This window comes from Podarcis bocagei, assembly GCF_964188305.1.
Source record: "Podarcis bocagei genome assembly, chromosome: 3".
NCBI lineage: Eukaryota > Metazoa > Chordata > Lepidosauria > Squamata > Lacertidae > Podarcis > Podarcis bocagei.
In genome coordinates this window covers 1,703,736-1,729,530 of record NC_138127.1, presented here as the reverse complement: position 1 = coordinate 1,729,530, position 25,795 = coordinate 1,703,736, and the positions used below count along the sequence as shown (strand labels likewise).

Here is a 25,795-nt window from a genome sequence, read left to right as displayed (position 1 = left end):
TTTTTCACACGTTCATTTTCATATGCTTCATATGTTCACATGCATGTTGTGTTTGTAAAATCTATCCAAACCCTCAATTTCCCCACCTCCTTTCATTATTCTTTGATGCTTTCTGTGAACTGGAGGCAGAAAATTAATCCAACCTCAGAGAGCTGGTTTTGTCAGTTGCAAACCCAACTTTCCTTTTCTTCAGAGTACTTTGTACCATGTAAGGTTTAAAACAGTGCAGGTATTGGAAATCATGATTTAAAAAAAGAAAACTTTTAGTTAAACTGTGCTGTTGACTTCAAAGATTTGCAATAGATTATGAGAACAGTGCAAGTGAGCTACGTTCCCTGTTAATATGTCACAACCAGAAGAGCAATTACAGCTCCTCTTTGAATTGCCCAAAGCCATTAATTTTTTTTATAATTTTGATAACTTTAAATTAAACCAGGATTTATGCTACATACCCTGAAAACCCGAGCCCCTACGATGTGAGATGGTGCAGAAAACGTTAGAATGACATCTCTGTGCTGAAATATTGCCTATCACATGAACACCAGGCTAGAGTTAAAGAGTACAGATCTATTAAAATAGCTTCCAATAAGGTTTTTAAATGGCTACAATATCACTCTTGCCTTAATTAACGCTTGAGCAAAGTTGCTCAGCCCAGTCAATAAAGAAGCAGGTCTGATTTTTCGCAGGCTTACTCGTGCTTCTTTTCTCTTCCTCTCAGGGGTGTTTGAATCGGAAGGTTAAAGCTTTGAACTAAGCATAGCTCACACCGTATGGATCTGGTGTGGCTGTCTAAAGGGCATAATTATGTGGGACAAACCAAAAGGGCAGTGCTGCTGTCACCTTTTCAAATGTTGGGTCAGACGCTCTGTGCAGCGGCAGCAGCAGCTTTGAGCCTCAAATAAAAGTTTGAAACAAGTCCACGTTTGGCGCTACAACCTCTTTGTAGATTGTCAGCCGTCTTTGTAAGTGGATAGAACGCTTTAAAAAGAAAAGTTGCCATAAAACAAAAGATGAAAAACTAGCAAAGCTGACGTTGCATGTCAGAGGAATTGAAGAACATCCAGCTATAGACATCCCTAATTCATTTATTGATTAACCTGATAAATCCATCCTCATTCCAAGGTGATATGGATCTTTTCAAAGAATTGGAAGAGACCACGGGGGTCCCCTGTATTGGGAAAATTTTAATATCTAATGTTTTACAATTTTTGATGTATTGTAAGCCGCCCAGAGTGGCTAGGGAAACCCAGCCAGATTGGCGGGGTATAATAATACAGTGGTACCTCGAGGAGACTCTTGAGAGTCCCATGGACTGCAAGAAGATCAAACCTCTCCATTCTTAAGGAAATTAGCCCTGAGTGCTCACTGGAAGGACAGATGGTGAAGCTGAGGCTCCAATACTTTGGCCACCTCATGAGAAGAGAAGACTCCCTGGAAAAGACCCTGATGTTGGGAAAGATGGAGGGCACAAGGAGAAGGGGACGACAGAGGACGAGATGGTTGGACAGTGTTCTCGAAGCTACCAGCATGAGTTTGACCAAACTGCGGGAGGCAGTGGAGGACAGGAGTGCCTGGCGTGCTCTGGTCCATGGGGTCACAAAGAGTCGGACACGACTAAACAACAACAATCTCGGGTTACAAACACTTTGGGTTACAGACTCCGCTAACCCAGAAATAGTACCTCGGGTAAAAAACTACCTCAGGATGAGAACAGAAATCGTGCAGCGGCTGCGCGGCGGCAGCAGGAGGTCCCATTAGCTAAAGTGGTACCTCAGGTTAAGAACAGGTTCAGGTTAAGAACAGACCTCCAGAACAAATTAAGTTCATAACCCAAGGTGGTATAATAATAATAATAATAATAATAATAATAATAATAATAATAATAGTTGTTGTCCAACCCCTTTCCCCCAAAATGGTGTTTGAACCCATGACTCTCAGATTAACCGTCTCATGCTCAACCAGCTATGCCATCCCTTCAGAACATAGCCCCCCCCAAAAAAAAAATAGGTAGTAGTATATATCCAAAGAAAATTGAGACAAAACACCAGCCTATAATATTTAAAACGTTGGTGTTGTAAATACATCTTCTGAGTAAGACATTGGTGCATTCTCCTAAGTTGTTTATAATGCTTCTTGCGAGGAGGGTGGGATAAAAATCCTTTAAATAAATAATAAATAAATCAAACTGTTATTGCAGTTTAGCCACTTTAACTCTCTACCCAGCTGTACCCATTTTTGAAATGCCCGCTGCTCAGCTGCTGCATCCAACATTTGTGTTTTCGTTGTCTTATAGAGGGAATGAGCATGAAACAGAGGAGACCTTGCTCTGCGAACTAGTCATAACTCAGGCTGACACATCTGTTCACTGATTTAAATGACTGTTTTGTCTGTTGACATTCATTTTACAGGGATTTTGTTGTGCATCTCAAAGCAAAGCGTTGGTATGGAGTTTACTACAGTCAGTAAAAAAAAAAAAGACCAATAAAATAGCTTTTCGCTTTGCTTAACATTTTGAAGTATTTGCGTAATAAACCTCTGAGAACTTTAGCAGTATTTAGACACGTCAGTCATGTTTACATGGAAAAACTTCACCTGAAGATGAAATTTCTACTTTATTGGGGAAAGCTGCTCAAAATAAATTTGATGCTCCATGTAACTCTCTGAACTGTGCATTTTTCAAAGGATACTTTAGTAAATAGATTATTTTCTCCCCTGAGTCCACAATTACAGTGTGCAGTGTCACTGGGATACAGCAAGGCTGTTATTATCCAGTCTGTTACCTAGCAAGCCTGATCCTTTTTACTGTACATAATATTTCCATCACCACTGCTTACATTTCACCTCTTCATTTACTCTCCATCATACGTTTTATGTGCATTTGGGCATTTCACATGCTTTCGTTTTCCACTCAGATATTACATCGTTTTCACCAGGAGTTTGAGATACGTTTTGCATAAATTCTCCTCATGCCATGACAGTTGGTCACTTGCAATTCTTAAGGTATTATTTATAGTGAATTTTACACACTATTCGGGACTCCTCAAAAAGTATCAGGGAGCAAATGCACAAATGATAGGCACATCTGTACTTTCTGGTATATCCTCTCTAATCTACCCATAGTAAAATGTCCACGTATCTGGAGTCTCTGTATCTTTCTGTAGGGCAGATTTTCAAATTCCCTCTTCAAATGTTAGAGTTACTGGATTCCTACAGTGCTCAAAGCTACCCATATCAAGGGGGCAATGATGAGAGATGAAAAAATGTCCGAACTTCTTCTAAATTTAGCTATAATAAAGAGAGAACAGGTCTTGATATTGCAAAAGCTGAACTCATGGAATTGCTGGTCATTTACTGATATTTCCCAAGCACTTGTAGCCCAAGCTTGAAGCATTGGAAGAGAAATGCAGGACATTATCATAGGGCCAGACTAGATGTGGTGTTTTTTTTTGGGGGGGGGGTAGTGGGATCACCATAAAGATACTAGAACATTTTGAAGTGTATAAAATCCACAGGATATTATAAAGTTGGAAGATAGGTAACTGATGGATAGTAGACATAAAAATTTCATTCTACCAATAAAAAAACCCCCTGAATGCAACTTTTACATCAATTTCTTTTAAGAAACAGTGTTCAAAATTTGCACATTTTGCACCTGGCAATCAGCCACAAGACAAAATGAAGATGCCTGGGCGCCAGGATAGTGCCTGATATCTCCACCATCCTCGTATCTTGACTGTTTTCACACACTAACAACACATCCATTAGAATTCTATCCATGTTGTTTTATCTTCACAATCAGAACAAAATTCAAGAACTGAAAAGTCATATTGAAAAATAGTGACTTTCAAGCCATCCGGCCCTAAAATGGCAACTAGGTGTTCTGTTTCGTTGACTGTAATTCTTTAATGAGCCATTTATATCTGAGTTTCTAACACTGTTAAGAAGTACTGCAAACCTTCGTGTACTTCACATTGTTAGATATTTTGCATCTTTATATACCTCACAAAACTCAAACATTGTGACTGTATTCATTATTACTGTATTCTTTATCTTCTGAGGTAAATGTTGTTTTAAAGTTGACAAAGCTATATTTACCTCAGAAGATAAACAATACAGTAAAGATGAATACAGATGGAGCTATTAAAATAAAACATGAAAAATCTCATTTTATGGCTCAGAATGTTGTTTTGACAAAGTGGCAAACACTTCTTTCATGTACATTTTTTGGTGAAAATAGCAAAAAAGAGAGAGTTAATCAAAGGATTTCTAAGGTAAAAGGCAGGTTGGGCATTCCAAATATTAAACCATATTACACCCAATGTACTTGATAAAATTCATCTATATAGTGGACAGTAAGTATTTACTAAGATTCTATTTAGTGATTTATATGGTTAACCAAGCAGAAGAGGAGGCCTAAGCAAGAATCGAACAATGCGTTTTCAAAGGGCAGTAGAGATTGCCAAGACAATGATCTTTCACAAATGGAGGGCCCAAAGGAGACCAGCTAGAGATAACAGGTCTCGCAACTTCTTGAGTCATGCAGACAATGAGAAAGCAGCTTATTTTGAAAGAGAGACTCTTAATAAGTCTGAACATATCTGGCACAACTTCCTCCACCTCTTGTCAAAGGTGTGTGATTACCCAAGACAACTGTCAGAGACACTCTGAAAATATATATTCCCCTATTCCCCCACTGTTTTTGTTAATTTAGTTAGTTTTATATGATTTGAGCATCTAGAGGTTGGGATTCTGGGACACTGGCAATACATTTGAAGGGGTTCCAGTTTTATGGGGAAGAGAAAAGTGTCGAGAAAGGAAAATATTCCACTAATTCTGGGCCACATGTTTTGGAGTATGAGTTATTGTATTGTTTTATTTAAAATAATAAACAATGAGCAGAATACATTGATAAAGAATTGAAGAGAAGACCCATTTACAGTGGTACCTCGGGTTACATACGCTTCAGGTTACATACGCTTCAGGTTACAGACTCCGCTAACCCAGAAATAGTGCTTCAGGTTAAGAACTTTGCTTCAGGATGAGAACAGAAATCGTGCTCCGGCGGCGCGGCGGCAGCAGGAGGCCCCATTAGCTAAAGTGGTGCTTCAGGTTAAGAACAGTTTCAGGTTAAGAACAGACCTCCGGAACGAATTAAGTACTTAACCCGAGGTACCACTGTATATCCGTGGCTAGGAGTCCATTGATTTCAGTGGTTTGTTAGTTGGATATATAACATGCAATACATTTGTTAGTAGGAAATTGGGAAATGTTTAGAAGGAAGATAGATTTTTAATCAATGTTTAAGATTTTAGTCAAGATGAATAGTTTTAAAGTTTTTGTATTTCAGTTGGTATGATTCTCTTAATTTTCTAGTGATTTGTAATGCTTCTCTAAGCGCAGTATTCACTGCATAACGGTTGTGATTCTGTTTTTCTCTCCCTCCACAGGAATACCTCAGAAATTTCTTTGCTGTGATGCTCAACTCTCCATCGTCCCCACTGCATGTAAACAAAGAGGGCCTGGCCCTTTCAAAACATGCTATCTGTGAGTTCTCATCGTTCTTCAAGAAAGGTGTTTTTGACTACAGCAGCCATGGCACAAGTTAACCATTGGGAGCCTCACTTTCCAGCCGAAGAATACACTTTATCTTGTCTTCCTTGCTGCTCCATGAACTCAGCAACAAAATTGGGTTGCCATTCCTGGAAAATTTCCACCCAAACGATTGACTGTTGAAAACAGCATTTTTAATGGTTCTTCTGCCTAGTTCTGGGTTCTACTTTAAAAGTTTTCTACTTTACATTGGTCTGAGAAACAATGCAAGTTTCACACACGGTTGAGACCACTTGACGGCCAAAGGTCTTTGCACATGTTCTCTGCAATACAGAGAGATACAGCCTTCCATTACTGTTTCCAAGTTATTTTGATTATGTTTTCAGCAGGCAGACAAGCTCATTTATATCTTAAGCAGGTTTCCTGTTCCGCTTAAAAAAAATACTGGCATGATGCCTTGTTTATCTCAAGAACTGCACTTTATCTATTTGATCATAGCATTTTCTTCCGCATATTACCTTAAATTTGAATGTTTACAAAATATAATCTACCGAGAACTGGACATCATTGTAATCCGAAGACTTGAGATTTTGAGTGAATCATTTGCCATTAATTCAAAAGAAAAGGAAGCAACAGCTTTTTTTGGAGGGGGGAATGAAGTCAGCTTCTTTTCACATTTTCTAATTATATGGATTGTTACTGTATATTATGTATCATATTGTGCTCACGGCTAGGCATAAAAGAAATGCAGCATGGAATCTTACTTTTTAAACTTATTTTCCCCCATAAAGGTATAATGCTATCATTGACTGATCCTTAGTTGCAAGAATAAGAATTTAGACTATTTCAATGCGCTTTAAGATTTACTCAGGGCTTATTTAGAATTGCACATGTATAGAGGCAGCAATATCCATTTTGTAGAAGTACAAATTGAAAAAAAATATTATGACCTACAATGGAGGCATGTACATACTCTGTATATAATAAAGATTTTAAAAAGCAAAACCACCGACTGTAACTATCTTCAAGGTACTGCTAAACTCATTTGTGAGCGCTCTCTTTCTCTCTGTATCTTCAAGTACAATAAAGATTCTCCATTTCATCAAAACTGAGCCTTAAAGATTTCTTAGTATTAGGCAGAAGAAGTTAATCTTGATTTTATTGTTGCAAAAGGCAGGGATTCTGTGTGTAGGATTTTCATAGACTTTTATTCCATAGCTGTATTAGTGCTAATAATAGGAGTTCTGTTCAGAAGGAAATTGGGCTGTCTAAGTCAGTTTCCAGGGTAACTTCTCCCATTAGGATGGAGCTACAAAAAAAAAAAGAGTATTCTAGATTCATTTGTGAATCTAAAAGTGTGTGTAAGAGTACTGGATTGCTAGATTTCTCTTTCAAACAACCCTCTATTCACTATCCAGAATACCTCTTCTAGGCTGAACTCTACAGTCACAATGATGACGGCTGAGAATACCATATTCATCACCTCCCTAGCCTAGACTTTTGATTAGACTTTGATTCAAGCCTGTTTTCATTCCCTCCTCTCTTTTACAAGGTTGTTATTGTACTTCACCAGATCTTAACCTATTACAGTATTTGTAAGAATGGATTCCAAATATCCTTGAATTTGTCCACGGCAAGTCTGGCGTTTATATGCAAGTTGTTCATATATTGTGAGTTTGTACGAGTCTTCAATCCATCTGTAGAAGGGAGACACATTTTTATTTTTCCGATTCATCAGTATCAGTCTTTTTCCTGTGGTTAGGGCATGAAGAGTCCACTTGTATTGTCCTTTTGTAAGGTTTCATATTTTGCTCTGTAAATGTAAGGTTGTTCCATACAGATCTGTTGATGGTTTCAGTTACCTTCTGCCAAAAATCTTTCAATATAGGACAATGAAAAAACATGTTTTAGAGAAGCATTATCCCTGTTGCATATCCAACAGTTAGACACCTAGTTAGTTAGTTAGTTAGTTAGTTAGTTAGTTAGTTAGTTAAAAAAGGTAAAGGGACCCCTGACCATTAGGTCCAGTTGTGGCCGACTGGGGTTGGGGCGCTCATCTCGCTTTATTGGCCGAGGGAGCTTCCGGGTCATGTGGCCAGCATGACTAAGCTGAGAACCAGAGCAGCGCATGGAAACGCCGTTTACCTTCCTGCCAGAGCAGTACCTATTTATCTACTTGCACTTTGACGTGCTTTCAAACTGCTAGGTTGGCAGGAGCAGGGACCGAGCAACAGGCGCTCACCCCACCGTGGGGATTCGAACCGCCGACCTTCTGATCGGCAAGTCCTAGGCTCTGTGGTTTAACCCACAGCGCCCACCCTTTTTAAAACAAACCTAATGGGGTCTGTTTTCATTTATCTATGCTCGCTCTGTGTGTGTCTTTGTCTGTCTGCCCTCCTCTACTATTTCAACAACATCAAATTTCCCACATATTAGATGATCAGCCAACCACACCAGGCAAAGATCGGTTCCTGGGAAGCCCCATTCTCACCCCCTCATTCCAAGGCCAATTGGATCATATGCCAGGTGTCTAGTGAAGACAATGTCTGCTGTATCTTTGAATCTCTTAATTCATTTGCTACTCCAAAAGGGGCTCTTGTGTGGAAAAACATGATGTCCATTAACAGATTCCTTTTCTAATACTCCTTATGTGATTCCTCAGGCCCACCAAGCACCTGAAACTGCCCTTGCAATGTCTCTCCTGTACATATATCTATGTACAGTGGTACCTTGGGTTACATCCGCTTCAGGTTACATACACTTCAGGTTACAGACTCCACTAACCCAGAAATAGTGCTTCAGGATAAGAACATAAATCTTGCTCCAGCGGCACAGCAGCAGCAGGAGGCCCCATTTGCTAAAGTGGTGCTTCAGGTTAAGAACAGTTTCAGGTTAAGAACAGACCTCCGGAACAAATTAAATACTTAACCCGAGGTACCACTGTACAGTTTAATGGGCAGTACCCTTAGATCCATTACAGTTCACTGTTGATTAAACCAGAAAACGGGGGGGGGGTTATTCCCCATCCCAACAGCCAAATTTACTCAGGGAAGGGAGAACAGTTGCAAGTTGCATATTATTTGCAAGTGGGACCGAAGCACACACATTATTATTGCACATCACACACACACACACACAAAATCTATAGGGTACTAAATACTAAATACACCCCACTTTATTTGTATCACATGCACACACTAATCCTTTTCCAGCTTTTACTTCTCTGTCTGCTGATAAGGGAAGCCTCTTTCTCAGTGCAAGGAAGGGAAATGCAGCAATCTGGTCGTGCAGGAAGTGCCCGGGGCCTCCAGTTTTCAGGCAGCAGTGAGGAAATGCAGTGAATTAGCAATGCAGGAATAGATTTCCTTCTGTCATCACTTTATGCTGGACCAGATTTTTCAGAATCCAGCCCTGCTTCACTAAGCTTTGAAAAGTATCTGCTCTCTCTGAAGGATGGATCTGCATAATTTGCATTATTAGGACTGAATTCCTTAACATCATCTTCCGTGTTGTGCATGCATGGACACACTGCTCCAAACCTTCCAGTGAGATTTGGGCTTTTTTTAAAAAAAGAAAAAGAAAAAGGGCTACACCTATGCAGCTCCTGGAGAAATGTATTTGGTACCTATTTGCCTGTGGCTACGTTTGATCACACGAATGCCTGCTTCCCACGTACATACAGCCTCCAGCTGAATTAGGCTGACAAAAATAAACTGAGTTAGGCTATATATGAGTGGAGTTATTGTTCAGTGGTTGAATATATATTTTAATCATTGTTGGAAGCCACCCAGAGTGGCTGGGGAAACCCAGCCAGATGGGCGGGGTACATATAATAGTATGGACCTCCAGAACGAATTAAGTACTTAACCTGAGGTACCACTGTAGTTGCTTTGGAATACGATAATCAGACATCCACACAACATGACAAGTCCAACGAAGTTGATGTTGAAGAATCATTGCTTTGACACTGGTGATCTTTGCTTCTTCCAGTACACAGGCATTAGTTTGCCTGTTTTCCCAGGTGATGTGTAAAATTTTTCAGAGACACCATTGATGGAATTTTTTGAGGAGATGTCGTTTATAAGTGGTCCATGTTTCACAAGCATACAGTAAGGTTGGTAGTACAATAACTTTATGAACAAACTTTGAAACTGTGTGTGTGTGTGTTTGTCTGTGTGTGATTTGGTGGTCAAACACATGCTTTGTGCATATAGTAAAATAGTGTGGCCTCCCACACTCCTTCCTCCCCATTCATGTAGTCATTTAGAGTAAGGACCTCACTTATAAAAGGAATGTGTTCTGTACTTCAATTTATGTCTCTCTCTGGACTTTGAATGTGCCTGAAAGGCTTCTCCAAAACTTGTCATTCCTTTGCTGATTATCAGTGTATGTGCACCTGATGATTTCAAGATCCAAACAACCTGAAGCTCAAGGCACAGACAACTAGATAAGAACACTGCAAGCCTAGAAATCAGCTGTGGTTGTCATTACGTATCCTCAGTGCCTGCAAATAATGAGATACCTAGGTTAGCGCTAGCAATGCAGGAGATGAGTCAGAGGAAACCACAGCGGGATTTGGCGGAAGTGCCTCGGTGCCGTCAACACACAATGACATCCTGCTCCAAACTTCATAATTTCACTTAGCACTTTCCTATGCACAATAGAAAGTAAGCCTCTACCTTCCCTTTGACAGTATAATGCAACGTATCTCTTGCCTCCAGCCTTAGCACTGTGGCACCACAGCACTAAGACTGGAGACAAGCCTGTATCAAAGAGCAGGGAGATTGTTGTTTAGTCATTTAGTCGTGTCCGACTCTTCGTAACCCCATGGACCAGAGCATGCCAGGCACTCCTGTCTTCCACTGCCTCCCGCAGTTTGGTCAAACTCATGCTGGTAGCTTCAAGAACACTGTCCAACCATCTCATCGTCTGTCGTCCCCTTCTCCTGGCAAGGTGATGGCAAGGTGATATCTCTACTTTTTAAGATGCTGTCTAGGTTTGAGCAGGGAGATACAAGCCTCCAATGTTAGTGTTGTGGCGCTTAAGCACTAAGGTAGACAAGAGACCCCAAATCTCCAATCATCAAACTAAGTGCTTAGATGAGAGAGAACAGATTTTTGTGCCTCATGTCAGGTGGGTGTGCTTTGCTCAAATTGGGTTCCTGGGCCAGATTCATAGACCTGATGGGCTGGAATTGTTTGGAGATTTCCCACTGCTGCTTTAAGGGCAAAGAGCCACAGCAAGAAGGCAACTGCATCAAAAGGGGTTTTTAAAAGCATTTTTTAAAAAATAACTTTCCCCTCTTGTCATGATCCTGATCCAGAGAATGTCTCTGTGACTGAGCCAATAAGCAATTAAAAGCATGTCTTAGTTGTCCCTCGACTTTGAATCCACACTAATCTTGGAATGCAACTAGTTTAAGACTAGAATACCAAAGGTTTGTTTTTTTAGGGGGGGGTGAAGATGGGGGGGAGCAAATGATAGTGTGGGAAACGTTTTAAATTGCTAATGAAATACAAAGTAAGGATTTGTGGAGGAAGTTAGGCCTAAAATAATTGGGGATTATTGGACAGAGAACAATATATGCATATAATTTTATGCATAAAATAAAGTGATCGATAACGTAATTGGCTTAAATGTTACAGAGGAAATAAATGTTTGATTTTAAGGGTCCTGGTGAAAGTCACAGTTTGGGAAAGCAGATCAGGCACTACTTGGAAAGAGATTAACATAGCTTTAAGTATTTGTGAGGGATTATGTCTAAGTCCTATGTGGTTTCATTTAACCTTGCAAAATCTGTTAAAAATAATTCACCTAACCATGAATGTCTTACCCCTTCTGTGTCCTAAAATTTCTCTTGCAGTCTGCATGATGCCCTTTAAATGTTCAGATGTAACCATCACATCCAATAACAGAAAACTCTTAATTTCCACATTTTAAAAAAAATATCCAAGTAAGTCATGCTCAAACCCACAGACATCAATCACCTAAGTTAGTTATAACTATGTTGTTAGATTGCTTTCAATGTGAGTTAGTTAGATAGAACTTTCAGAAACATCACGCTGGACTTTAAAAAAAGTTTATCTCCCAAATAATCTTCTTTCAACAGTTTTCAGTGTGGTACTCTATAGACAAACACAGCAAGGCATGGCTTGCAAAACTGCTAAGAAATCAGACACCAAGATCATTTATTTCTGGTGTTTATTGAAAACCTATTCCTTCGCTCAGGACTTTGGGTTAGTATGACTTGTTTCATTTTAGATAGTTGTTGCTGCTGCTTCTGATGCATTTATTATTGCTGTAAACTGCCTTAATTATTAATAATAGGCAGTATATTGTTTTACTTTAAAATTATTTTAATTTAAAATAAAATATTTGAAAGTTGCACCAGATTTGACCGTCACGTTTCTAGCTCAAGCAAGTTGTCCTAGGGATTCTTCTCAGATACTTAAAATTAATGTTGTGGTTGGACACTCAGCTTATAGCTGCCTCCATGATTTTGGAGGCTGGGAAGCATCCATGAAGATCACAGAAACTGATGTTGCTTCTATATAGCCACAACTGCTTGAATCATGCATTGAATGTTAATAATAAGATGCCCATGGTCTCATTTTAGGCCCAGCACTTGCTGACTGCTTGTATATATGAAAAGCAACATAAAAGTGGTTTAAAATTATGGTTGTTGTTTCCTGGTCTTAGCAATTGTTTTTGCACCTTGGCATAGTAGAATTCTCTTTCTATTTTCCAGATGACCTAGATACTTCCTCCCCTTATCTATGTGTGTAACTGCACCATTTCAAAGTAACCCTTGGATCAAAATGTCAATGATTTTTACCTCTATCAAACTAATGTTGCTGTAGCAGCTAACCTCCTGATACAAAGGGGTTAACCCTATTCAACAATAGATAATGCACTTAACTTTCCTCAGCACAGTTGCTGTTGGGCAACTGGCAATAGCACATCCATGGACTGTCCAAGGCCTTTTAAATGCCTCTTTGTGGATTTTTATTTTTTTATTCCTCCTCCTCCTTCTTTGGTGATCACTCGTAGCCAAGTAAGATTGTCTTCCATGAACACGGTTTTAAAAGTGAGTCTGTAAGTGACTGTGGAGGCCAATTCTGGATCCACACCTCCTTCTACAGTGGAGCCATAGGTTTCCGGGCAGGAGTTGATCATGGTGAGGGTTTGCCAAGCATGTCTGCCTCTTAGCACGTTTCTCCCTTTCGTCCTGAGTTTGAGGGTCTTCAAAGCCCATGACACCTTTGGTACAAGCTGTTCTCCAATTGGAGCACTCGCAAACCAGTGTTTCCCAGTTGTTGGTGTTTATACTACATTTTTAAAGATTTGCCTTGAGTCTTTAAACCTCTTTTGTTGACCACCAGCATTATACTTTCCATCTTTTAAGTTCGGAATAGAGTAGTTGCTTTGGAAGACGATAATCGGGCATCTGAACAACATGACCATTCCAACAAAGTTGATGTTGAAGAATCATTGCTTCGACATTATTTTTTATTCCTTATTTTGGTTAAGCTTGAACAAAGGAATTTGATGCTTGTTCTTTTATCAGTTAAATCCCTAAATTTGACAATGTTGGACCAGAGCTGAAATTAACGGATTTTAGTAACATGTGTTTGAGGGCATAAGTCAGTCTTTCTAAATAAGATATAATTAAGGTTAAGATATAACTTCACATTTAAGTGAAGGATTCCTGATCTGCCTGTCAACAGCCAGTCCTCCCACAGGCTCAAGATTCTGTGTGTGTCACCTCAAGCTCTTTGGAAGAAAAATGGACTATAAATAAAATCTCTTGGCTCGGGTGGAGTGCTGAGACATTTCCCCTCTCTGGATTTTGTCATAAAATGTTTTTTCGTATTATTGCCCCAATTCCCACCCCATAGCTACTGAGAAGAGATAGGGCTGGAAAATTATCAGGACTGACTAGCAACCACAGTGGAGGGTTTACCATGCCAGAAATGGGTTAAATCCCCAAACAACTGATGTCCCAGAGTAATAAAGCAGACGCGCTCTCTATTCATATTAAGGAATAGATACATTCATCTTAATAATTTGAAAACAACCAAATGCTGGGTTCACATAGGAGGGAGTGGCATTGTGACTCTGGGAAATGTGAACTGTGGCAGAAAAAGAAAATAAATATCTATCACAATCTTTTCAACAGAGGTAACTTTGAAAGTTTGTTGTGGGGAAAAACAGCAAAGAGTCTTGTGGTACTGTTGGGGGAATTGAAAAGGGGCCCCTAAGACTGGAGATATCCGTCTCAGAAACTTCAACAGACAAGGATGCATGTTCCAAGTGAAATAGCAATTTCTCATAAATAAGGAGGCAGCTGCAAAGAACCACATCCAAAGCAATGTTTCTTATACATTCCCAGATTACACACATGATTTCTATTTGGCAGTCAAAAGATTACAGCAATCTTAAAAGTTGCAACCCAGTGTCATCATCCTGAACCAATCAAAACTATTTAGCTCTCCAGATCATAATATCGTGTGATTACATATAATCATTTCTCAATATTTTTTTTAAAAAAACTTTTGACTAATTTTCCTGTTCATTAAATGTCTCCCAATACCCTCTTTCATCTATCTACAAAACAATTCAAGATGAATCACAACCGCTATGCCTAGCTGATTTTCTTTTCATGCATGCAATGGTCACCATGGATTCTAACAAGTTTATTCTTTTCAGTGTTATGGAATAAAGATTCGCTACATATGGTACCTGAAAGCAACTAGCTCTGTAGTGTAAAATGCAGGCACAGGACTTTTCAATTTAGCTAAGCCATAGACTCCAAAGAAAATGGAATCGTCAAAATGATAGTTATATGAAATCATTATTTTCTCCATCAGTACTTTAAAGACTAATCGATCTAATGTGGCTTAAGCTCTCAATGACTGCAGTCCTTTTTGTTGTTACAGGAACAGTGGAAGTGCATCCATACAAATAGCATCTGTAAGAAACTAAGTGAGCTGGAAAAATGAAATTCTGCACATGAACAGAGGGTTTATCCCTGTTTATGCTGGGTCTCATTTGGATCAACACTTGTTGTTGTTGTTTAGTCGTTTAGTCGTGTCCGACTCTTTGTGACTCCATGGACCAGAGCATGCCAGGCACTCCTGTCTTCCACTGCATCCCGCAGTTTGGTCAAACTCAGGCTGGTAGCTTCGAGAACACTATCCACCCATCTCGTCCTCTGTCGTCCCCTTCTCCTTGTGCCCTCCATCTTTCCCAACATCGGGGTCTTTTCCAGCGTGTCTTCACTTCTCATGAGGTGGCCAAAGTACTGGAGCCTCAGCTTCACGATCTGACCCTCCAGTGAGCACTCAGGGCTGATTTCCTTGAGAATGGATATGTTTGATCTTCTTGCAGTCCATGGGACTCTCAAGAGTCTCCTCCAGCACCATAATTCAAAAGCATAAATTGTTTGGCGATCGGCCTTCTTTATGGTCCAGCTCTCACTTCCGTATATCACTACTGGGAAAACCACAGCTTTTACTATACGGACCTTTGTTGGCAAGGTGATGTCTCTACTCAACATACTCAGCACTATTTCCATTCAAATTTACCACATTAGTCCAGACAAATACACACGCACGTACAGTCGTACCTTGGATCCTGAACTCCCTGGAACTCGGATGTTTTGGGTCCCAAATGCCACAAACCCAGAAGTGATTGTTCTGGTTTGCGAACTATTTTTGGAAGCTGAACGTCCGATGGGGCTTCCGTGGCTTCTGATTGGCTGCAGGAGCTTCCTGCAGCCAATCAGAAGCTGCAATTTGGTTTTCGAACATTTTGGAAGTTGAACGGACTTCCGGAATGGATTCCATTCAACTTCTAAGGTATGAGTATATTTGCATTCTCAGTTAAAGCTCAAATCCACTTGTTTCTGCCTATACCTATAGGAAATCCCTGCCTGCCAATTTGTTTGTTGAAAAATGATCATTTTGTATAAATGGGGCATGTACTCAGAGAACAGCCAAGCAACACAGGCATCTTTTTTATTAAAAAAAAATATGTGGCCACTCAGAAATTACATGATACGACACACCTGGCAACTCCCAACTCAATACAAGTCAGACTTTTTAGTCTGTAGATGAATTTGAAAATAGAAACATGTTTTCTCCCAGTGTTAAAGCTTTCCTTTAAAGCCAGTGAGTCAATATAATTTTAAGGTGTGAGAGTGCGCTTTTCATTTTTATTTTTAACTCCTACGTTAGCTTTTACTAGGTTTGGGTAGTAGATCGTTGCAAATTTACAGAGACATTTGGCATCCAGGCCTGAAATATTTCACATATGTCAGGGGCTTCCTGGATTTATAGTCTATTGTGCGAGGAAAGTCAGAGCCAAACTTCTGACAAACCTCTTTGCATTTTACAGTTCTTTTCCTGCTGCGCTGTCATGCACACGCACATCAATTATGTGTTGAAAGTAAACAATAATGCAGCTTGTGTGAAGGAATGGAGGCAACAGTTCAAGGGATCAATGGGGCACTGATCATCTAGGATGAGATTCCAGTTTTGTCCCTTTTGTTTTGGTTGAGTATTTATGTTCCTGTAACCAGCGATGTGTGCAGATGTCACTTTTCTTTGGGGTGGGCGAGACAAAGGCACTCCTGTAATCCCTTCCTGATTGGGAATATAGACATTTTCTATCAAGTTGTGCCTCTCTTGTTGCGGAAAAAGAACTATTTTACAAGCATACAAGCCTCACATCCTGACCCCTGGCAAAATTGAATTTCCCCTGTCACAACACTATGTGTATAATTGTACTATTGAGTAATGCCTTTAACAGTGGGGGCTTGATCCACACCTAATTTAAAAAAAACAACACCAAAGCCATTTGTACTGTCTTTCTTGGAGTGTTTTGGAGTTGCATTTTTCAAAACTTTTCAAATCCCTGAATTGGGGAACTCTCAATGTACAGTATTTACCTATGCATCAGTCTGAACATACTAAGTTTGGGTTCAAATTGCTAAAGTATACAATTCAAATTACCATTTCTATAACTGAAATTGTCTTCTCGTGGCAGCCATTTTCATGGTGATCATTCCTGCCTCCTACATAAAAATTGCAATACACAAGGTAAATTGTGATTCCAGCTGGCACCTTTTACCACAGATGTATATGGGAAGAATAAATGGCTCACACAATTCTCATCATAACTCATGTGTAGAAACATTAATAACTGCCCTTTGTAACCTGGAGTAATTACAGTGCCCCATCAATTTTGCCACAAGTAGAGGAGCTACTTCGTCGGAGATATTTTTTAGCCCTCCCTCATACAATTTTCATGAATTTCTCTGCTCAGAATATAGCACTTTAAATTAAAGAATTAAAAATTTAACAGAGGATTGTTTCCCTGACAACAGAGAGCGCCATGTTTATTCGACACATACACGTATACCAGAAATATTGTAGTTCAGGAACAACCAACGTTGTGCTTTCTAGGTGTTATTAGACTCAAAATTCCCATCATTCCTGATCCTTGGCCATACTGGCTGGGCAGATGGGAGTTGTAATCTGACAACATCCAGAGGCACCACATTGTCTGCCCCTGAAATAGTTGGTGGTACTAGTTAGAGATGATATACCTCAAACTTAGATTAGATATGTGGAAATAGTTGGCATACACATCCATAAGCCTGATCTACAATTTGGCCTCTTCTCCCCCAAAAGGAAAATGAATAGAATCATGCAAACCGAGAAGTAGACCTATGAAAGAAACTGAGATGGTATATAAAACTTCCGGTTTTTTGTTTTTTAAATCACCTGAGTTCCTTTTCTAGGTTTCATACAAGGATTTGGGTGTAGTGATGCTCTGAAAGTTATTACTAGTTTTAGATTAGCTCAAATAATGTACATGCATCGGTGAGTTTAAGCAGAAAATGGAATGAGCTGCTTAAGATTAGGCTTCCTCAGATTTTTGGTCTGTTTAAATTCTCTTTTCATTTCTCACGAAGCGTGACACAGGCCTTATGCAATAGGGCTGTTAAGAAATCGGACAAATAATAAAAGAGCGGCAGAAAGTCGCTGAAATTCCACCCCCACCCCCCTTACGGCATCAGTAGAGAGAAGCACCTCCCTTTATGTACAAAGTTTCATATACCCCTCTGGGTTGAATTGGAAACCTGAATCTGAGATTCTTTGCATCTTAGTGAGCAATGGACCCTAGAAACCAAAGTGTGAACTAGTGATAGGAAGTAGTTCAGTCCACTTCATATCTTAAAGCAACTCTACCCAACTTGCACTTCCTGAAAACATTTGTGTGCACAGAGCACAACCGGCCTTCAAAATTCCCTCTTCCCTGAATTTTGCAGTGCATTCTCCTACCAATTGTTGTTGTTGTTTAGTCGTTTAGTCGTGTCCGACTCTTTGTGACCCCATGGACCAGAGCACGCCAGGCACTCCTGTCTTCCACTGCCTCCCGCAGTTTAGTCAAACTCATGCTGGTAGCTTCGAGAACACTGTCCAACCATCTCGTCCTCTGTCGTCCCCTTCTCCTTGTGCCCTCCATCTTTCCCAACATGAGGGTCTTCTCCAGGGAGTCTTCTCTTCTCATGAGGTGGCCAAAGTATTTGAGTCTCAGCTTCAGGATCTGTCCTTCCAGTGAGCACTCAGGGCTGATTTCCTTAAGAATGGATAGGTTTGATCTTCTTGCAGTCCATTCGTGAGAGTAATATACAAAAAAATGCATTGTAGAACCATGGATTCATAGAATTTGTAGAGTTGAGAGAGTCCGCAAGAATCATCTAGTCCAACCCTCTCCAGTGCAGGAATCTCAGCTAGATCATATTTGACAGATGGCCATCTCACCTCTGCTTATATTAAAGGCAGGGCTGGCCTCAGGTAGCAGAATTCAAAGGACCAATAAGATCCTGTTGTAGATCTTTAAAAGGTAAAGGACCCCTGACAGTTACGTCCAGTCAGAGACGACTCTGGGGTTGCGGCATTCATCTTGCTTTACAGACTGAGAGAGCTGACATTTTGTCTGCTCTGCAGACAGTTTTTCCATGTCATGTGGCCAGCATGACTAAGCCGCTTCTGGCGCAACGGAACGCCAAAACCAGAGCAGTGCACAGAAACGCTGTTTAACTTCCCACCAGAGTGGTACCTATTTATCTACTTGCACTCTGATGTGTTTTCAAACTGCTAGGTTGGCAGGAGCTGGGACTGAGCAACAGGAGCTCACCCCGTCGTGGGGATTCGAACCGCTGACCTTCTGATCAGCAAGCCCAAGAGGCTCAGCGCCACCCACATCCCTTTGTAGATCTTTATTCTCTCCTTATTCTTGATGCAGCTCTTCACTCAACCTTTCTTATCTGGCGAGGGGAGGCATTTTGTAGTTCACCTCAGATGCCAAAATGTCTTGGGCTGTTCCTGATTAGGAGAAATTGTTTGCCGAATGTGTACATTAAGGGAAATTGCATGCAAAAATGTGTACATTAGCAAAAATGCACCTACAAGGCTGATTAATTTTCACTAGGACTTTGAATTATTATTTTTATAATAAAAAAGAATTGAGGGAATGTGAAAGAGACACACAGAGAGACCAAAATTGGCAAAGTTGTCCGCCTCTCCAGTGAGCTGCCTCCCTATTCATGGTAGACAGGTTATGTGCAGACATCATGCTGCAGATCATTAAACTGTATTGATTTTTTCCCTTTTCTTCCTTTCTCAAAAACTCAGAGCGGATTACCAGATTTAAAAAAAACAAATCTACACACAAAATTCACTTCCCAAACAAGTACCAATGTTGCTATTACTAGTGTTTAACTACATATCGAAAACCCCAAAATATCTTAGCAACTGAAACCCTGAAAAGGTTTCTTCCCAATCCACACCCAGAACAGTGTTTTGCTTTAAAAACCTAAGTACAGTGGTACCTCGGGTTACATACGCTTCAGGTTACATACGCTTCAGGTTACATACGCTTCAGGTTACACACTCCGCTAACCTAGAAATAGTGCTTCAGGTTAAGAACTTTGCTTCAGGATAAGAACAGAAATCGGGCTCCGGCGGTGCGGCGGCAGCAGGAGGTCCCATTAGCTAAAGTGGTGCTTCAGGTTAAGAACAGTTTCAGGTTAAGTACGGACCTCCAGAACGAATTAAGTACTTAACCCGAGGTACCAATGTACTGAGAGTGCTTTTTTAAAAATATATGCTTCTGAACTTTGCATCAACAAAACTGACATGCTCCTTCTGTGACAATAATACGGAAGATACCATTTTCCAAATGTGGGTAGGTAATAACTCATGAGTTATTTGGGTGGTAAAATATATGTTCCTGGGCGAAGAAGGCCAAAAGAACTGTCAGTACTCTGCTGATGATAATTCCTGTAATGTTGCAAATGGAAGACAAGAAAAATCTGGAATTAAATTGTCTGTCTGTCTGGGAGTCAATTTGAGCCTTCCCAGAAATCGGGGATGGGAGGTGCATGTTCAGTGCAGAAGGACAGGACAAACACCTGCAAATTCAGACAAGTGCTGAATATGGAGTTATGGGGCCGTGTGTTATTGACACAGCTTTGCCTTGTAGAAGGTGGAAGCAGCAGCACAGGGGAGAAGTTACATTCAAAGTTGTAGTTTTTCCAGTTGCACAAGATTCAGCGCTAGGTGAGATGTCATGGATAGAAAAAAAAAAGAAAGAAGTAAGAAAGCTGTCATGCTAATATTTAACTATCCAACAGTAAAGAGAAATTGGATCAAAATAAAGCTTGGTTTCTTCACTGTTACCTAGAAGTGCACTACCATGAATGGACTAGGAGTTTACTATGGAGCTGACTGTGGCTTCTTATTGGTTCTTTTTGGTACAGTCAAAGAGGGTCTTCCTTTGCCTACAATAACCACAGAGAACCACAGAGAGGCTGACAAAAACTCTGTTGTTTTATGCTATCCTGAAATGTTCTTAGAACATTTCCAATTCAGTTAGAAACATACCGATTTTCCCCCTCAGAAAGACATGGTTGGGTGCCTTTCCACTGAGGAATCCTAACTACTCCCAAAGCAAAATCACAAATATAGCTCAGAAGCAAGGACGGAATCTAGCTGAAGTTTAAAGAAACGGGAAGAGAAGTCGGCTTTCCTTGCCATCCACAACATTTTAAAATGTTCTAGATTCATTCCCCAAAGCTGAACAAACTGGGATTGCAATGTGACTCCTGACTTTCAAAGACATTTTTCAAAAAGGAAAAAAGAAAGAAAGACCCAAGCTTGGACTTAAGCTTCATTAGATGGCAAAAGGACACAGGTGGAAAATTTCTTTGGACATCCCTTGTCATCCCAATGAAGGGTCATGCCACAGGGCAAAACAAAGCCATTGAGGCATGTCTGCGCCTTCAGAATTTATTCTAACAAAGCAATCTTGCCCTTGCTGAATGAGGCACAAACTTGGGCTTCTCAGGAAATATAAAATATATACCTACACACTTGGTTTAATTGCTTGTTTGCTGAGAAAGTGTTTGCCCACAAGGAATAATCAATCGACACAGCATAGGGCATTACTTGCATTAGCTATGGCAATTTCAGCTTTCAACCTGTGACTGACACATGCTGAGATCAGTGGTGACTTGGACAAACAGGAGCCTTCCCTGATTTACCCCCAATGACACCCTCATTGCTCAGACCAAAGTGAGTGGTCACATATAGTTTTGGAGCCTGTATGGAACTGCAGCTGAACCAAATTAATAATAATAATAATAATAATAATAATAATAATAATAATAATAATATATAATATCTTTATTGTCATTGCCCCCTTCGGGGACAACGAAATTACTTGACTGCTCCATAAAAACACTAATTAAACAATACAGTATAATACAGCAAGGGAGATTAGATGACTTTCAAAGTCCGGGCTTCCCATTCAGGGCCGAGATCGCTCTGGAGAAGAAGCTGTTCTTAAGACGGCTCGTTCTTGTCTTCATCGTCCTGTATCTCCGTCCCGACGGCAGGAGCTCGAAGAGACAGTGACCAGGATGTGATTGATCTTTTACTATGTCCAGTGCCTTCCTATGGCACCTTGTGGCATAAATCTGCTCTAAGGTGGAGAGTGGGCAGCCAACAATGCTCTCTGCTGCCTTAACAACCCTGCATAACCCCATCCTGTCCTGGGCAGTACAGCTTCCGTACCACACACATAAGCCATAATTAAGCACGCTCTCAATGGCACAGTGATAGAAGGCAAGCAGCAGTTTCTGCGGAAGATGGTTTTTCCTTAGTATTCTCAAAAAGTACAGTATCAGTACTTTTCAGTAAATCAGTAACAATTGTGTGTGATAAAATACACCTTCAGCCCAGAACAATGTCTGGGGAACAGAGCAGTCCTTAATGACCCAGACTTCATCCATCCCTCATCTAGATAACCGCTCCACTTCAGGATTTATTTATTTGTATATTTTGATCTGACAGAGAATATTACGAGAATGAATGTTGGGAAATGCCTTCCCGAAAAACTCCCATCCTCATAGAAATCTCACCGGCTACCGGGCAAAGAAGAGAACATGTTTCGTGCACCCATTTGCAGGAGAAATGTAAGATTCTGCTTGTATCAGCTTGGTTGTTTTTTAGTTACATGCGGCTATATTACACATGTAATAAAACAGGATTTGGGGTAATAAACATGACACATTATTTCCAGAATGTTTATAACAGACAGTAGTCGTGCTGGGTGTTATATTGGAGTGGATGAGTTGAATGATGTTTATATATAGCCGGCAGATGAAGAATTGGAAGTTCCTTGGTTGCTTAACTTTATTTCTTTTTATTTCTTCTCTCTCTCTCTCTCTCTCTCTCTCTCTCTCTCTCTCTCTCTCCCACCCCTTCTTTCTTCTCCTCTGGATCTATGTTTTTATTTTACTTATACTAATGTTTTAGTCTGGACAAAAAATGTATTTGATAATAATCTTTGTATCTCTATAAAATCTAATAAAATTTATTTTAAAAATAGAATGCTTATAACACTGTTACTGCCACAATGTTTCTGTTGCCAAGCTGTTTACTTTTCTATCAGTAACAGTGCACACAGTTGCACAATCATGAGAGGTTCTGTAACTGAGCCCAGGCCAAAAGAAGGAAAAGGTACACATTCACAGCAAATTAATTAACATAATTCCATGCTGGGCTTCATACGATCTTCTCTGCTGCTATATCCTTGGAGCAGATCTTGCTTTCTACTATGTTTACTTCAGCGAGTAACTGCTGAACATGTTGCATTATATTGCAAATATGGGTGTAACTGAGAACTCTGTTCAGATTTTTCCCATTTCCTCTTGGCCTTTGTACAAACTAGTTTGCAAAAACCTGACCTTGTGTTCCAGAAGAAAATGGCATCCAGTTTTCCAGAGGTCTTGCTGCACATGGGATTCCATCCCTGTAAAAACTGTCCTTCCCCTTGTAAATCCTTCATTCTTCCCTGTGTTCTTTTTCAATCCCTTTTCCTCTCCTCTCCCTTTTCTCTTGAACCTGACTTATTTACAGGTTCTCTGTTATCTTCTTTACAGGTTCTCTCGTTCTCTCTCTCTCTCTCTGTGAAATATGAGAAACGAATGCAGAAAATTCCTTTGGTTGATTTTACTGTTTGTTTGGACAGCACTACGGGGAGGAGAATTTCAAGCGTAAATATTAAAAAGTCAGCAGGCGGCAGAATGTGATCACAGCAGAGCAATCGAACGGATTCGAGTACTCCATAACGTGGGAGGGGGAGAGATTTGTGATAGGGTTATGCTGAAGTTTTACCATCCATTATTCATCCAAGCCAACACCCCCATGGGATAATCAGCCGATGAGATCAAGAAGCCAGAGTTTTTCTTCTTAGGGGCCGGGGAGCCGAGGGGATCAGGAGCCAACTAGGACCTCGTATGTTACAGCCTGTTGCTGCTGCCAGCCTCCCGGCAAGTCAAATTGCCGTCTCCCTCTGGGGATGTCTTGGTTTACTGAAAGATATATTATGTGGGTGGACATTTTTGTTCATCCTTACAGGCAGCAGGGATCACTTAGCAGATTGGGAGTGACCCACTTCTTCCCCACTGCTAGCACAGTTATCTGGCCATCAAAACTACGTCCCTCTGCTAAGATCCACGGCCATATTGGTTTGGGACCATGAAGAGAAAAGATCTTAAGAATGAAGAGCCCTGCTGGATCACGCTAAAAGTACATCTTCTTCAATATCCTGATTTCACAGTAGCCAAACAGATGTCTACACAAAGCCAGCAACTGGCATTCAGTGGCTACTGCCTCAGAGAGATGAGGTTAACGTAGCTATCGTGACTAGTAGCCATTGATGGAAACTAAGAAGACAGGATCCATCTTCTGCTATGTTTTGCCATCTCCAGTAATTCTCCATTAAAGAACATTGATGTCCCTTTTGGGAATTATAGGGACAAAACTACCCAAACTGTATAGAAATTTATTCATGTATGCGACTACAGTGGCAAGAATGTTACTTAGCCAAAAACGGAAAGAAGAAATACCAGCAAAAGAAGAATGGAAATATAAACTTATGGAATATGCAGAAATGGCGAAACTTACTGGAAAAATAAGAAATCAAGATAACAAACTTTTTATAAAAGAATGGAAATGGTTTATGGAATAGTTACAAACAAACTGTAAGATAAGAACATTGGCAGGATAATTGTAATAACCTGTTGTTTTATAAGAGTATATATTTAAAGTAGACGAATAAATGAGCAAATTAAGTTAATTTGGATAGGCAGAAAATATTAAAAATAAATTTAAGGAATTGCAGAAAGAGGGGGAAGGTAGTCAAGTTTTGAATTGTTCAAATGATTGTAAAATTATTGAAATGTATAAAACTGAAAATCATATAAAAGAACATCTATGTCCCAACCCCATCCTTTCCACTTTGCTTTCTCAGGTAAGGAATCCAGCTAGGCCACTGCACATAGTGAGTTGTGTACTTTTCTTACTGTTAACTGTTCTTGCTTGGCAAAACACATTGAGATTCTGTAGCAGCATTCATATTTACAGAGGGTCCTTGTATGTATGTCCTAGTATAAATAGCTGCAGAAGTAAGCCTCTGGCTTATGTTCCCCAAGCATCCACATTGCACCTTATTGCTCTCTCAAATCCAGGCTGAGAGAACAAGTGGCTGCTTAAAGCCTCTTATTGGGGAAGCTTACACTTGAACCGGAGATATCCCGGTTCAGAGTTCATACTCCACCACGATGCTACGCTATTTTTGCTTGCCTCCTTGCTGAGACATGCATTAAATCCCCAAATAATATTTAGGATAAGCCTGCCATTATTTGTGCAACTGAAGCAGTAGATTCTCATAAACCTGCTCTGCAGGTATTTTAGGAATTTTACTATTGTGTATAGTTTGTTTTAAACAGAGAAAAACAGTTCCTGACATGGGCCTTTGGAGGTCAAGGCACAAAGCTGTTTATCCTGTGGTCGTCAGACAATGAATGATATCCTGTTTTCTCCCTTTCCCATCCCTAAAATGTAGACCCTAATCCATTTAAAAGTTTACTGAGTGACTGGTTTGTTGTGAGCAAGGCATTCTATTAATAGCTCTCTTTATGCTTGTTTTAAAAATAGGTCTTCTTCCACAATTGTTCTCTTATCCGTTAAAGTGCTGGAAGCTGATTTTCCCAGAGAGTGAAGGAATACAAGAAGACAATGTATATAATTCGTATTGCTAGATTTGCACCAAGTCATCCATGCTAAGTGTTTTTCCATACTGACCTATCGTGCCCTGTCCAGTGATCCACCAAGAGGAGAGAAAGGGAGAAGCTCCTGTTTATATGTGATGTTCCAGATAAAGGCATATATACATCAATATACTTTTTAAAATGTATCACTTAATTCTTGTATCCTACAGCAATTTTTTACGATTGATCTCACAGCAAGTGGGTGGCAGACTGAGGTGGAGGGCAAGAGTAGTGTGGGAACGGGGGAATAACCTATTATTATTATTATTATTATTATTATTATTATTATTATTATTATTAATAATATTTATATACCGCCCTATACCTGGAGGTCTCAGGGCAGTTCACAGAATAAATTCAAAACATAAAAGCACAAAATACATAATCAAAATATAAACAACAATCCAATAACACTGTCCCCCCCAAAACCCCACATTTTAGGGCACTAGCTAAGTGCAGGTAGGATCAAGATGCAGATGCAGAACCTTGGACAGCTCAGAGGTGGCAACTTGTTGCACCGAGGTTTTGAACTCTGCTGAATGTCAGTTGCCAGGA

General features: G+C 40.1%; 1 protein-coding gene and 1 long non-coding RNA gene across 5 annotated transcripts in view; one reads left to right on the top strand and one right to left on the bottom strand.

Annotated features, from left to right (window-relative positions):
* The window catches only part of LOC308584333 (kinesin-like protein KIF16B), a 94,569-nt gene extending 87,911 nt beyond the window's left edge, over positions 1–6,658 (top strand). For all 4 annotated transcript variants that reach the window (XM_081188970.1, XM_081188969.1, XM_081188971.1 and 1 more), the window contains one exon: positions 5,448–6,658. In XM_081188970.1, coding sequence (XP_081045096.1) covers positions 5,448–5,606 — 159 coding nt within the window. In that variant the 3' untranslated portion in view covers positions 5,607–6,658. The remainder of the gene's footprint in view (positions 1–5,447) is intronic.
* The window catches only part of LOC308584500, a 37,353-nt gene extending 19,149 nt beyond the window's left edge, over positions 1–18,204 (bottom strand). The window contains exon 1 of the long non-coding RNA XR_014006848.1: positions 17,901–18,204. This is a non-coding gene — a long non-coding RNA (uncharacterized lncRNA). The remainder of the gene's footprint in view (positions 1–17,900) is intronic.
* Positions 18,205–25,795: the final 7,591 nt, after the last annotated feature.